At 42.6% G+C, this 15632-nt stretch overlaps 1 protein-coding gene across 1 annotated transcript; it reads right to left on the bottom strand.

Moving 5' to 3' along the window:
- Nucleotides 1–3453: 3453 nt before the first annotated feature.
- Nucleotides 3454–6102, bottom strand: LEAP2 (liver enriched antimicrobial peptide 2). The gene is made up of 3 exons (XM_053299164.1): nucleotides 5950–6102; nucleotides 5033–5169; nucleotides 3454–3806 (listed from the first exon to the last, which is right to left on the bottom strand). Exons 1-3 carry the CDS (start codon nucleotides 6025–6027, stop codon nucleotides 3770–3772), a joined length of 252 nt encoding a protein of 83 aa, XP_053155139.1. The 5' UTR covers nucleotides 6028–6102; the 3' UTR covers nucleotides 3454–3769.
- Nucleotides 6103–15632: the final 9530 nt, after the last annotated feature.

The following is a 15632-nucleotide window of genomic DNA, read 5'->3' as shown; positions in this document are numbered from 1 at the left end:
GGGGAAGGGGAGATCTTCTAAAATATCCTCAATAACATTAGCACAGTGTTACTCTGGATGTCAGCTGCTGCACACAGTTAGTTACAGTGTCCTCAAGAGTGCCCCAGTATTCTAATCACAGGAATAATCTCTCCACAAGTAGGCATGGAGAGTAGAAGAGGCAAAGTTGAAGAGCGTCAGGATTGCAGGTACACTGAGGGAAATAAGTATTTGATCCCCTGCTGATTTTGTCCGTTTGCCCTCTGACACAGAAATGATCAGGCTATAATTTGAATGGTAGGTTTATTGTAGCTGTGAGAGACAGAATAACAACCAACAAACCCTCAAAAGCCCAGTGCCCAAAAGTCAGTGATGGATTTGCATTGTAGTGAGGGAAAGTATTCGATCCCCTATCAACCAGCAAGATTTCAGGCTCCCAGGTGTCTTTTCACTATATGCAGGTAACGAGCTGAGATGAGGAACACCCTCTGTAAGGGAGTGCTCCTAATCCCAGCTTGTTACAGTACCTGTATAAAAGACACCTGTCCATAGAAGCAAGCAATCACTCAGCTTCCAAACTCACCACCATGCCCAAGACCAAAGAGCTGTCGAAGGATGTCAGGGACAAGGTTGTAGACCTACACAGGGCTGGACTGGGCTACAAGACTATCGCCAAGCAGCTTGGTGAGAAGGTGACTACAGTTGGCACGATAACTCACAAATGGAAGAAACACAAAATAACTGTCAATCTCCCTCGGTCCGGGGATCCATGCAAGATCTCACCTCGTGGAGTTGCAATGATCATGAGAACGGTGACAAAGCAGCCCAGAACTACACGGGGGGAACTTGTCAATGATCTCAGGGCAGCTGGAACCACAGTCACCAAGAAAACAATTGGTAACACACTACACTGTGAAGGACTGAAATCTTGCAGTGCCCGCAAGGTCCCCCTGCTCAAGGCAGCACATGTACAGGCCCGTCTGCAGTTTGCCAATGCACATCTGAATGATCCAGAGGAGAACTGGGCGAAAGTGTTGTGGTCAGATGAGACCAAAATCGAGCTCTTTGGCATCAACTCAACTCGCCGTGTGTGGAGGAGGAGGAATGCTGCCTATGAGCCCAAGAACACCATCCCCACTGTCAAACATGGAGGTGGACACATTATGCTTTGGGGGTGTTTTTCTGCTAAGGGGACAGGACACCTTCACCGCATCGAAGGGACGATGGACGGGACCATGTACCGTCAGATCTTGGGTGAGCACCTCCTTCCCTCAGCCAGGGCATTGAGAATGGGTCATGGGTGGGTATTCCAGCATGACAATGACCCAAAACACACAGCCAAGGCAACAAAGGAGTGGCTCAAGAAGAAGCACATGAAGGTCCTGGAGTGGCCCAGCCAGTCTCCAGACCTTAATCCCATAGAAAATCTGTGGAGGGAGCTGAAGGTTCGGGTTGCCAAATATCAGCCTTGAAACCTTTCTGACTTGGAGAGGATCTGCAAAGAGGAGTGGGACAACATTCCTCCTGGGTTGTGTGCAAACCTGGTGGCCAACTACAAGAAACGTCTGACCTCTGTGATTGCCAACAAGGGTTTTGCCACCAAGTACTAAGACATCTTTTGTGAAGGGATCGAATACTTATTTCCCTCACTACAATGCAAATCCATCGCTGACTTTTGGGCACTGGGCTTTTGAGGGTTTGTTTGTTGTTGTTCTGTCTCTCACAGCTACAATAAACCTACCATTTATTTCTGTGTCAGAGGGCAAATGGACAAAATCAGCAGGGGATCAAATACTTATTTCCCTCACTGTATGCTCTCATGGATGTTGTACCTACACTTTTCACTGAAATGCATATAGTAAGCTAATCATCACAGTACGCTTTCCAACAGTTCCCTGTCACACAGTGAAAGCTCGAAAGCCATAGATAAAAGGAAAAGTAAATTTTGGGAGAGGGATTGAATCAGTAGTGTGCTATTGAAATGCATTGGTATTATGGTGTGTGCTTTTCTCTCTCCCTTTTCAGCTCACTACAGAGCCAATTTAGAATTGCTAACTTTGTAAAAGGCTGGATGGAGTCAAAACCATTTCATTCCCTTAATTGCTGTAAGAAGGTCAAGGTATATGCAGTTTTGCTCGGAGTAACTCAGTGTATCTTTCGAGAGTATAAGAACAGCCCTGCTGGATCAGGCCCAAGGCCCATCTAGTCCAGCATCCTGTTTTGCACAGTGGCCCACCAGATGCCGCTGGAAGCCACAGACAGGAGTTGAGGGCGTGCCCTCTCTCCTGCCATTACTCCCCTGCAACTGGTACTCAGAGGCACCCTGCCCTTGAGGCTGGAGGTGGCCCACAGCCCTCCGACTAGTAGCCATTGATAGATCTCTTCTCCATGAAGTCATCCAAACCCCTCTTAAAGCCATCCAGGTTGTTGGCTGTCACCACGTACTGTGGCAGAGAGTTCCACAAGTAGATCACGCGTTGTGTGAAAAAGTATTTCCGTTTGTTGGTCCTAGACCTCCTGGCAATCAATTTCATGGAGTGACCCCTGGTTCTAGTGTTGTGTGAGAGGGAAAAGAATCTCTCTCTCTCCACTTTCTCCATGCCATGCATGATTTTATAGACCTCTATCATGTCTCCCCGCAGACGTCTTTTTTCTAAACTAAAAAGCCCCAGGTGTTGTAGTCTTGCCTCATAAGAAAGGTGCTCTAGGCCCCTGATCATCTTGGTTGCCCTCTTCTGTACCTTCTCCAGTTCTACAGTGTCCTTTTTAAGATGTGGTGACCAGAATTGTACGCAGTACTTCAAGTGTGGTCGCACCATAGTTTTGTATAAGGGCATTATAATGTTAGCCGTTATATTTTCAATCCCCTTTCTAATGATCCCTAACATGGAATTTGCCTTTTTCACAGCTGCCGCACATTGAGTCGATACTTTCAATGAGCTGTCAACCACAACCCCAAGATCCCTTTCCTGGTGCATCACCGACAGCTCGGATCCCATCAGCGTATACTTGAAGTTCGGTTTTTTTATCCCAATGTGCATCACTTTACACTTGCTAACATTGAACCGCATTTGCCATTTTGTTGCCCACTCCCCCAGTTTGGAGAGATCCTTTTGGAGCTGCTCACAATCCGTTTTGGATTTCACTACCCGGAAGAGTTTGGTATCATCTGCAAATTTGGCCACATCGCTGCTTACCCCTGCTTCTAGATCATTTATGAATAAATTAAAGAGCACCGGTCCCAGTACAAGATCCCTGGGGGACCCCACTTCTTACTTCCCTCCATTGTGAAAACTCTCCATTTATACCTACCCTCTGTTTCTTGTCTTTCAACCAGTTAGCAATCCACACATGTACTTGTCCCCTTATCCCATGACTGCTAAGTTTCCTCAGGAGTCTTTGATGAGGAACTTTGTCAATGTATGACTTTGTATGACTTTCCCTATTGGCTGAGATACAAGACAAGTAACCAAATTGTGTGTGTTTTAAAGAAATCTTTCTTATCTTGCATAGAAAAACATAAATACAAAACCATATAAACGCTAAGACTACTTTAGCCAAACTAAAGGCCTACCTTGGAACACGATGGAAAGGTATAGCTTACACCAGTTTTTACTTCTGGTATATGTAAAGTCCTTTTGCATTGTCCATACAACTGAAGCTTTAACTGAAAAGCATCAAATACATGCGAGTGTTGTCGGGAAAAGTGATAATATACCATCGCTGTAAGCATTATCAAAAGTAATGGAAGCATTATCAAAAGTAACAGCGGTATTTTCTTAGTGAAGAATCACTTCTGTGCCGTTCTTAAAGAGCAGTGATGGTTCCTGCAAAAGATAAAACCAGTCAATTCACATTTTCTTAGGCATATTGGTCTAACCTACATGCAGGGGTGGGGGTGGATTTCATACTACTTTGAGCCCTATAATACCAAAGCAAACTTGTATGAGCTTTCATTGAAAATTAAATTGTTCTCTTTGTCAGAGGTTACCATCTTCTTTCAACACATGTACCCCTTCTGTCACAAACTTTCAGCTCAGGTACCCCATACGGATATTGAGTGATTGTATGTGTACACACACACACCACACAAATTTAAGTGTTACAATTAGGGAGTCAGGCTACTCCAGTCACTGGTTCACATCCATATTGTTACACATAAGCAGTCTCATGGAAATTAGTGGGACATGTTTAGTTTACCCATTAATTTAAATGAGAGAAGTCAGAGCTAATTTTCTGACGCCTGTCAGGCTGAAGGAATGGGTATTTCAGCAAGTAGCCAGCCAATCAGGAGCAGAGGAAGAAGGCTTTAACTCTCCTCCCCTTCTGCAGCGAACACATCACTGAGGACACGTCTGATTCAAACTTGTGATCATCAGATGGGGAACAAATGGTGTGGCTGCAGCCTATGGAAGCCGGGCTCCTTGGGAGCCTTCCAAGTACCCAGAGGTACTAGTAACTCCTTTTCAGGCAGGAGTAATAGTGCCACCAATATTACACTGGCATAAAGATTTCATTTCTAGAATTCTACAGTCAAAATGGAAGAGTTTTTCTTGGTTATGTAGGAAATATAAGGGCTAGTGAAAATATTCTAGCAATTGATCAACAAAAGCGTGTGTTTAGTGACTGACATTCCATTGTTACTCATGAATAGTTCCGTTTAAATTAATGGGACAAGTTAGTCATAACTGACTTGTCCTATTAATTTCAACAGGACTATTCATGAGTAATTTAGATTGGATGTCAGCCATTGTCTAATGTTTAAAAGCTAGGCTGGTTTAAAAGCTCAACGTAGTTCAAAATTATCCAGTTCTCAGACTTAAATTAAATAGAAATTATTTCATAAATGAGACATTCAAAATTTGCAATTTCTGTCATCCTGATCCTTGTTTCAACTAAGTTGTAAAGTTTAGAGAGTGTGCAATTTAATTCTTGTTTCTCTTGTATTCAAGCAGTCTAGATCTGTCATTACTATATTAGTAATCTGGTGGAATTCTTGCCTGCCACATTCTGTATGAAAGAGCGGAGGTGGGTTTGGTCTCAAGGAAGTTACCTGCATATTCTTGTGATGCAATCATTGTTGTTTCTGCATGGTGCTCCAAGTGGCCTCAACATCTCTCTCCAGAAAGGTGTCATTCTCTTCTGCCTTACCAGCTGAGAGTTTTGAGGATGCAGTGAGGCACAGTGTATCTGAAACATAATTGCAGTGTGACACATTGTACTGGAAACCTTTCAGACATTAAATCTTCTTCATTAGACTGTCAGCCACCTAATGGCACAGTGGGGAAACAACCTGCCTGGAGAGCAGGAGGCTGTTGGTTTGAATTCCTGCTAGTATGTTTCCCAGAATATAGGAAACTCCTATGTCAAGCAGCAGTGATATAGGAAAGTGCTGAAATCATCTCATACTGCCTAGGAGATGGCAATGGTAAACTCCTCCTGTACTCTGCCAAGAAAACCACATGGCTCTGTGGTCGCCAGAAGTTGACACCGACTCAACAGCACAACCAACCAACTAGACTGTGCCTTGGTCTACACATGTAGCAAAATATGTTGGTAGACTTTTGAGGTGTAAAATGAACTGTAACACTTCAGCCTACAGGTAGGGGACCAGATTTTTGCCCTAAATTTTTTTAAAAGGGGAGGACAAAACCATGAAAATAGAAAAGCAGGGAGCAGGCCTGGCAAGAAGCTTGCTTCCTGGTCAACTAGGTGTGTTTGGTTGTGTATTTTCTTTTCAAACAAGAATTAAGAAAGAACTATATTGGAGCATTCAAAAATATGATGCTTCTCCTGAAGTTATTGTTCACTCTACAGCCTTGGTGTTCTTCCGTCCCATTCTGCTGCATGTGTAGACCAGGCTCCATTCAATAATGATTTCCTTATACAGAGCTAAAATGCACACAAATGAACATAGATAATGTTGAAATACATTGGAATTCCAAAACCAGGAGTCTCTTGCATTCTTACCTGAGTAAGCAGGACTGAACAAACTAAGACGACGATGACAGCTTTCAAACACTGCATCATCTTTGAATAGTTTTCCATTAGTCGATGTATTTCTCAAAATCTCCTGTAGTCACCTGGACATACTTGCTCAGCTGGTCTGCATGAGCTTTTATAGAGGCAATTCCTCCTTGTTGCATCAGCTGCCAACTTATTAAAGGGGCAAAGATAATCTTGGAAGCAGATAGATTTAATAAGTTAATGACAACTAAAGTGATAGTCCAAGGTCTGTTCTCTAGGCTAAATATATTTGCTTTTTGAACACTTGTACTTTGATCAATGTATCCACACATGCCAACCATTACTTTAAAAAAGCAAAAATCCCTAAATTGCACCCAGTGTACCTGCCAAGGGGTCAATGATCAGAGCAGAAAGAACAGAAATGAATCATGTCCCCACCCCCACCCCCCTAGGGCTCATTAAATGGGAATTAACTACTAGCAACAGATGCATCCTCAGAAGTGGGAGAACAGGGAATATGTGAATTCAAACAATCTGGTTTACCCAGCAAGTCATGGCTTTTAGCATTCATTGGATGTTGCACTGAGCAAAGCCCCACTAACAATCTGAAGTGGTACAGAGCTAGATTGATATTCCATGAGATCTTGCTGAAACTATGGACCAGGCATTGTATTTCAAAAAGTTAAGGAACAGTGACACTTTTGCTCATTCAAGCTTTCCTGCAAAATTTAAGAGCACTCATAGAAGTGAAGGGCATATGTCCCTTATTCAAGACTATATAACTATCCTGGTCTTTCTTTCAATGAGCTCAAGGGCTGCACATAGTTACTTTGTTTTCTTTTTACAGCAACCCTGTGAAGAATGCTAGGCTAAGATAGTGACAATCCCAAGGTCACCTTGTGAACTTTGTGTGACTGAGTGGGAATTTGAACCCAGGTCTTAGTAGTCTCTATACCAGGCCTGCTCCACTTAGGCCCCCCCAGCTGCTTTTGGACTACAACTCCTTTGATCCCCAGTCACAGTGGCCAATAGCCAAGGATTATGGGAGTTGTAGGCCAGCATCTGCAGGAGGGCTGAAGCTGAGCAGCTCTGCCCTATACCCATCTCTATACATGAGACTAATAATGTACATAGAGCACTTAACATTAGACAACACATAGGAAATGTGAGGTTCATTATGTATTACTACTAAAGCTTAAGACAGATAAGTTTATTCGGTCATTGCCCAGCAAACTAAAGCTTCATGAGCACTAGCCCTTGGTTTTTTGTTTGTGACTTTCACCCTTGCTCTCCATCCAATTAGATAAATGTGAGGCTACTGGCCAAATTGTAACTAGGTGGCTACTGCAAAACTTCAAAGAATATTGGAGCAATGTATTGACTTGAGTATTCAGCTGCAATCTGAACCCATAGTAATGTACTCCTGTTCCTTGTGTGCAAGCTACAGTCAGTCTTCTGCTCCATCTTCATGCCCAAAACGGATAGCTGGGAACATGTTCCATCTTATTTATTTGTTATTTCTCTGTGTAAACCGCCCTGAGCCATTTTTGGAAGGGCAGCATAGAAATCAATAAGAAGAAGAAGAAGAAGAAGAAGAAGAAGAAGAAGAAGAAGACCAAAATAATCCCAGTGGTAATTGGCGCCCTGGGTGCAGTTCCAAAAGACCTTGAAGAGCACCTCAACACCATAGGGGCCACAGAAATCACCATCAGCCAATTACAAAAAGCAGCTTTACTGGGAACAGCCTATATTCTGCGACGATATCTATAACCATTGACAATAAAATTCTGGCATCCCAGGTCCTTGGGAAGGACTCGATGTCTGGATAAAACAAACCAGTCAATAACACCTGTCTGACTGTGTAAACAAGAAATAATAATAATAAAATAAAATAGTAAAATAGTAATGGGTAGTGCCCCCCAGTGAGGCACTAGCTTGACGTGGTTGTGGGGCTTGTGTGCTCTGATGAAGGTGAGAGCTATGCCAGAGGTCCAACCATACTGGACAGGTCTCACCAGAGAAGCCAGACAAAGAGTGCCTCTCCCATCAACAATATGGTGAGACGTAACTTTAATAAATCTATAGCGGATCGGTCGTCGCCCGGGTCAACAAGGACCGCGCCAGGTGCTATAGTCCCTGGACATCTGGTGGCAAGTGGGCTACAGGACTCAGGATCTTCAGTTGAGCAACCAGGGCTGGAGACAGCAAAGCTACTGGAAGAAACGTTGCTTAACCGAAAAAAATATACAAAAAATGCCAACAAGGAAATAATGATCTGCTATTACAAGTCTAGTACAACTAGAACAACTATTCCAACTCTAGTCCAACTATTACAAGTCTAGTCCAACTAGAAGAGGTTATTTAAAAAGAATGTACCAAATTTGGAAAGAGAAGCATCCAGATACAGAAATAACAGAACAAAGGCTAGCAGACCAGAGAAGATTCATAATAAGAAATAAAGTATTTACAGGAGTTGAGCTGGAAGAACTGCAAAGAGCAACACAGGCTCAAGATATCGAAGAAGAATTACCACCAACTGAAGCAGTTGCTCAGGCGCAGGTGGAGGAGGTGTTGGAAATAGAGGATACCACCGTTGCTGAACTGTTTCAAAATCAAAACCAGGCAACCTCCCCTTTGCCTTGACCTCAAAAACCCAAATGCCGTATAACAGAAAAGAAACAAGAACTAAAGCAAAAAATAACTGAGCACATGAACCAAACAACCACCAGGGTTCGACTTCCCGCTCTAAAAACAGTTGCCAAAAAAAAAACTTGCTCAGGCATTAAAAGATGTCAATGCTACACTTGCAGAAATAACAACCAAGAATTTGCAAGAAACAAACCAACTAATGTACAGTGCAGCAACAATAACAACACAAGAGCTCGGATATAAGATCAGTGGACCTGTAAAAAAAGAAAGCAGTACATCACCTAAATGGAAGATTCGATTAGAAAATAAAATCTCCAGGCTTAGATCAGATGCTAGTAAATTGAAAGATATGAAAGACAAGAAACTGAAGAATGAAAACACCAAACAGTATCTGATCCAAAAATACCATCTCGATTCAAGGAAAATTAGAGAAGTCCTGGAAATAATAAAGCAGCAAATAACAGCAGTGTCAAAGATTAGCAGATATGAAGCCAGAATTACACAACACAGGCAGAATCTCCAATTCCAGTCGAATCAGAGACGTTTCTACCAAAGCATAGAAGGAGAAACTGCAAGAAACGTAGAAACACCAAATAAAGAAGAAACAGTGCAGTTCTGGCGGAAATTATGGGACAATCCAATAGATTATAATAAAAAAGCAGGCTGGATGAAAGAGGTCGAAAAATGTAACCAACAAATGCAAGATCTAATAATAACACCAGAATTAATACGTGAAAGGGCAAAGAAAATTAAAAATTGGACTGCGCCAGGCGACGATGAACTGCATGGCTTCTGGCTTAAACACCTAACAAGCCTTCATAAACAACTATCAAAACAGTTCAATCACATTATGAAAGGCGGTGATATTGAATAATGGCTGGGAAAACTCATCTCATTATGAAAGACCCAGCAAAAGGTGCAGTTCCAAGTAATTATAGACCGATAACCTGCCTGCCAACCATGTTCAAATTATTAACTGGAATAATAGCAGATGAAGTGATGCAACACTTATTAACTAACAAACAGCTTCCAGTTGAACAGAAAGGAAATTGCCCAAACACCAGAGGCACAAAAGACCAGCTGCTGATTGACAAAATGATTTTAGAAAACTGCAAGAGAAGAAAAACCAATCTAAGTGTTGCATGGATTGACTACAAGAAAGCCTTCAATTCATTGCCTCACACATGGATACTAAAATGTTTAGAAACAACTGGTGTCAGCAAAAACATTCAGATATTTATTTAAAAAAGCAATGAGCATGTGGAGTACACAGTTAACAATCAATGGCGAGACACTTGGACAGGTTAGCATTAGAAGAGGCATTTTCCAAGGGGACTCACTATCCCCTCTATTGTTTGTAATCGCCATGACTTTGACAAATACTAAACAGAACAAACCTCGGATACCAAACATCTAAAACATCCAGTAAAATCAACCATCTGCTGTACATGGACGATCTGAAGTTGTATGGAAAGTCCCAGTCAGAAATCGAATCACTGCTAAACACTGTCCATATATTCAGTAGCGATATAGCAGTGGAGTTTGGACTAGACAAGTGTACTGCATTAATAATGAACAGAGGGAAAATAAGAAAAACAGAAGGAATAGAACTGCCCAATGGAAGCAACATCAAGAACCTGGAAGAGAAAGAACCTTACAAATACTTGGGCATTCTCCAGGCTGATAACATCGCACACACTGAAGTTAAAAGAAAAATTGGAAGTGAATACATCAGGAGAGTCAGAAAAATCCTCAAGTCCAAACTCAATGGCAGGAACATCATACAAGCCATAAACACCTGGTCTATACCTGTTATCAGATACACTGCAGAAATAATAGACTGGACCCAGGCAGAGCTAGAGATGCTGGATCGTAAGACCAGGAAAATCATGACCATCAATCATGCTCTGCACCCCCGCAGTGATGTAGATAGGCTATACCTCCCTCGCAGCTCAGGTGGAAGAGGAATTCTGCAAGTCCATCAAACAGTAGAGGAGGAGAAAAGAGGCCTTGAAGAATATATAAGGGACAGTGAAGAAGATGCACTTCAAATGGTCAAGAATGCGAAACTATTCAACACCAATGAAACAAAACAGACCTAAAAGAAAGAACAAGTCAAGAACCGAGCATAAAAATGGAGAAATATGCCCCTGAACGGTCAATATTTGCACAATATAAGTTAAAATTCGGACATCACCAAGACCTGGCAATGGCTTAAGAATGGCAACTTGAAGAAAGAAACAGAGGGTTTAATACTGGCTGCACAAGAACAGGCACTAAGAACAAATGCAATAAGAGCAAAAGTAGAAAAATCCACCACAAACAGCAAGTGCCGCCTTTGTAAAGAAGCAGATGAAACCATGGACCACCTGATCAGCTGTTGTAAGAAGATCGCACAGACTGACTACAAACAAAGGCATGACAAGGTAGCAGGGATGATACACTGGAACATCTGCAAAAAATACAAGCTCCCTGTAGCCAAGAATTGGTGGGACCATAAAATTGAAAAAGTTGAAGAAAATGAAGATGTAAAAATATTATGGGACTTCCGACTACAAACAGACAAACATCTGCCACAATATATACCAGATATCACTGTAGTCGAGAAGAAAGAAAAACAAGTCAAAATAATCGACATAGCAATACCAGGGGATAGCAGAATAGAAGAAAAAGAAATAGAAAAAATCACCAAATACAAAGATCTACAAATTGAAATTGAAAGGCTGTGGCAGAAGAAGACCAAAATAATCCCAGTGGTAATTGGCGCCCTGGGTGCAGTCCCAAAAGACCTTGAAGAGCACCTCAACACCATAGGGGCCACAGAAATCCCCATCAGCCAATTACAAAAAACAGCTTTACTGGGAACAGCCTATATTCTGTGACAATATCTATAATAACAGCAACAACATTGATAATAAAATTCAGCCATCCCAAGTCCTAGGGAAGGACTCGATGTCTGGATAAAACAAACCAGTCAATAACACCTGTCTGACTGTGTAAATAAATAATAAAAATAATAATAATGCTCAGCCATCAGGTGTTGGAGCCTAATGCCAAGTGGCTCCAGAGAATCCTGGAGGAGACTGGTAATTTGGATCCTCTTCAATCCAGATTCATTCCATGTTTCAGTACTGAAACAGCTTTGGTTACTGTAATGGATGACCTATGCCAGGAACTTGATAGGGGAGCTCATTCCTGCTTGATTGTGCTGGACTGGTCAGTGCCTTTTTACATCATGGTATCCTCCAGGGGCAGAGCCACCATTGGCAAAAGGGTTCAAACAGCGGCCCTGACATGCCCCCCGCGTCTGACATCCCCGGGCGGCAGTGCTGGTTTAACTCCCAAGCGGGGCCTCGTTCAGGAGCCAGACCGAGCCCACCGCATCTGACGTCTGATATGGGGGTGACACTAGCCCTATGACCTATGCCAGGACGTCAGATGTGGGGGGCGGAGTGAGCAGGGCCACCACCGCAGTCGGGCATGGGCCGCTTGTGCTCTGGCTCTGCCTCTGATATTCTCCTGGATTGCCTCACACCAGTGGGTCTAGGGGACACTGTATTGCAGTGGTTCTGTTCCTTCCTGTTCCAGAAGATGGTAACAGAAAGACTTTTGTTCAGGACTGTGGCCTTCAGCCTGTGGAGTCCCGCAGAGCTCTAACTTGTCCCTCATGCTTATCTATATGAAACCTCTGGCAGAAGTTGTCCAGGAGTTTAGGGTGGGTTATTCTGATGACACCTAGCTGTACATCCTGCTGCCATCTCTCAGGTGGAGAGGCTGTAATGGCCCTGAATAAATGTCTGAAGGTGGTCTTCAGTGGGTCGTCAGCCTTCTCTAGCTCTCCCTTTTGAAACGGCAAGGAAAAACCGGGGTCCACGGAATGGAGAAGGGGGGGAAATGTGCAAAACCCGTGGACAAAAAATAATAAATAATGAATGAAAAATGATGAATGATAAATAATGAATAACCAGCTCTCAGCACACATGAGAATAATCAAACGCATCTGTATAACACATGTAAAAATACAATGACATAATACCAAATGAAAACACAACATACATTGGAAAAATAAGAAAACAGTGTATCCAGGTATCCAGACAGAGTCTGAGATGTCTTCAGAATGATAAAATGATGAGTACATGCAGTACAGGTGATAAGTCCTCAAATCCAAAGGGAGGAAACGATGTACTCAGTAAGATGTAAATGCATATAATTCAAGACATGAATCCTTCATTCAAAAAACGCAAACTACATACTCTGTGATGACTGATGATGGAAGACAAATCACACCAGGGAAAAACCACACAACAGCCACCCCGGGATAAGGAGCTGTTTCGCCAAAAGCTTCATCAGGGGCTGTTTCCCATTAGTACAGGATAAAGGTAGAAAAGCATTTCTATACAATCAAACTAATCCATGCATGTTAAAGCCTCAAGGTTCACCTCACATGGCAGCTGTAGCCAGGGCTGCTTTTTGACGGTATACCAGATGCAACCATTCCTGGGTCAAGCAGACCTTGTCACAGAAATTTAATGCCTTTGTCACCTCATGGCTGGACTGCAGCAATGCGCTGTACATGGGGCTGTCCTTGAAGCCCCTTTGGAAATTATGGGTTCTAGTGGTGGGTGGCTGGGCACTTGGATCATACCACTCCACTACTACACCAGCCAAATTGGTAGCTGATGTTTTTCCAGGCATGATTCAAGGTGCTGGTTTTGACCTTTAAAGTCCTTGACAGCTTAGGACCAAGTCACCTGGTCTTATTGTTCTGTCTGACTTGGGAGATCATGCAGAGAGACTCTTCTATGTGTTCTGAAGCATCAACTTTAAATGCAAGGTTTTATTTTAGCAGGGGTATTTGTGTGTGTGTGTTTGTGTGTGTGTAAAATTCTGTGACTGCCATGTTTCCCCCCTGTGCTTTTTTACTATTTAAGCTGCTGCTTTTATTGTTTTTACAGTGTTATATGTTATGCTTTAAAACCTTATTTTAAGTCACAATATCTTCAGTAGTGAAGAATGGCAGCATATAAAACTTTTTAAATAAGTAAATCAACCTCTTTATTTTATATATCTATATCCTACTACTTAAGAGAGTCTTCACAAGGTGATCTCCATTTTTAAAAAAGCAATGGGCAACATCCAGACCAGTTATAGGGCTGTGCACGGAACCACGGAGGCGCGGTCCGGCACTGGGGGGGTATGGAGCTTTAAGGGTGGGGGGGTAGTACTTACCCCTCCCGCCGCTTACTCCCCTCCAGCGCTCGACTTTTTTGCAAAGTTTTTGGGGTGGCAGCATTCCTCCCTGCCGCCCCTGCCCGGCAAAAAAGGAAGTTGAGTGTATGCATGCGCCCGTTGCGGTGTGCGCGCGCCGCACAGATCACATGTCACTAGTCTACTTAGTCATGACTAAGCAACACTGAAATCAATTTAATAAGTTAGTCATGACCTAACTTTGCTAGTCTCATTGATTTCAGTGGTTTTTAGTCATGACTAACTAGTCTGGATGTTGTCCAGTGAAAATAAAATATTATTACTACAACCACAATAGGTCAAAACAAAGCCCCACATACCTGTGGATAAATACAACTTTTTCTGTTAACCAATCCAATTATTTAAATTGGTTCGGGGTTTTTTTACTTCATCTATGCAGAAAATATGCAATGCTTACTTTCTCTTAAACCAGCGTTCTGTTCACTCTGTGTAATGTTTTCTGTTCACATGTGAGCATAGTTCTAAGTATAGTTATCAGTTAAATCTCTGGGAAACTGATTTTGGCTTGTTCCAAAGTATTTTTGGGAGCAAGAGTGTTCTCTGATGATAAATAGGGCTCTGAAGTGCAGTGCCAAGAGAGATAAGGCAAAAACATTTGATATAACCTCCTCCAAAACTCTTCATCTAAGCTTTTCTAAGTTTTGTGAAACTTTTCTAATTGGTGCATCTTGTGTGAAAATGGAATGAAGGCTTTCTTTTTACAAAGTTGTTTTTTTACAGGCAGTGATGGAGAATGGGCCTATACTGTTTATCTACTACTATTAAGTGGGAAAGGAGAAATAACAGTTTTTGCCACATTTGTGTCTTTTGAAAATAGTGGTGTTTTTAAACACATACCCAGTAGGTTTCATCCAGCATGCATAATGAAACATTGGGGTCATGGTGGACAGCTCATTGAAAGTGTCGACTCAATGTGCCACAGCTGTGAAAAAGGCCAATTCCATGATAGGGATCATTAGGAAGGGGATTGAAAATAAAACGGCTAATATTAGAATGCCCTTATACAAAACTATGGTGTGGCCACCCCTGGAGTACTGTGTACAATTCTGGTCACCACATCTAAAAAAGGACATTGTAGAACTGGAAAAGGTGCAGAAGAGGGCAACCAAGATGATCAGGGACCTAGAGCACCTTCCTTATGAGACAAGACTACAATACCTGGGGCTTTTTAGTTTAGAAAAAAGATGACTGCAGGGAGACGTGATAAAGGTCTATAAAATCATGCATGGTGTGGAGAAAGTGGATAGAGAGAAATTCCTTTCCCTCTCACATAACACTAGAATCAGGGGTCATCCCATGAAATTGATTGCCAGGAAATCTAGGACCAGCAAACCGAAGTACTTTTTCACACAACATATAATCAACTTGTGGAATTCTCTGCCACAAGATGTGGTGACAGCCCACAACCTGGATGGCTTTAAGAGGTGTTTGGATAACTTCATGGAGGGAGAGGTCTATCATCGGCTACTAGTTGGAGGGCTAAAGGCCACCTCCAGCCTCAAAGGCAGGATGCTTCTGAGTACCAGTTGCAGGGGAGTAACAGCAGGAGAGAGGGCATGCCCTCAACTCCTGCCTGTGGGCTCCCCAGAGGCATCCGTTGTGAAACAGGATGCTGGACTTGATGGGCCTTGGGCCTGATCCAGCAGGGCTGTTCTTATGTTCTTATCTCCTAAAGATCTTACTTTCTTCATTTCTGGATGGTCATTTCGGGCTTGAATCTATGCACCCTATTACTGAGCAGAGGAATCCCTGTACAGGTGATAACAGAG

The sequence above is a fragment of the Hemicordylus capensis genome, chromosome 2 (assembly GCF_027244095.1).
Source record: "Hemicordylus capensis ecotype Gifberg chromosome 2, rHemCap1.1.pri, whole genome shotgun sequence".
NCBI lineage: Eukaryota > Metazoa > Chordata > Lepidosauria > Squamata > Cordylidae > Hemicordylus > Hemicordylus capensis.
This window is presented reverse-complemented; position numbering and strand designations above follow the sequence as displayed.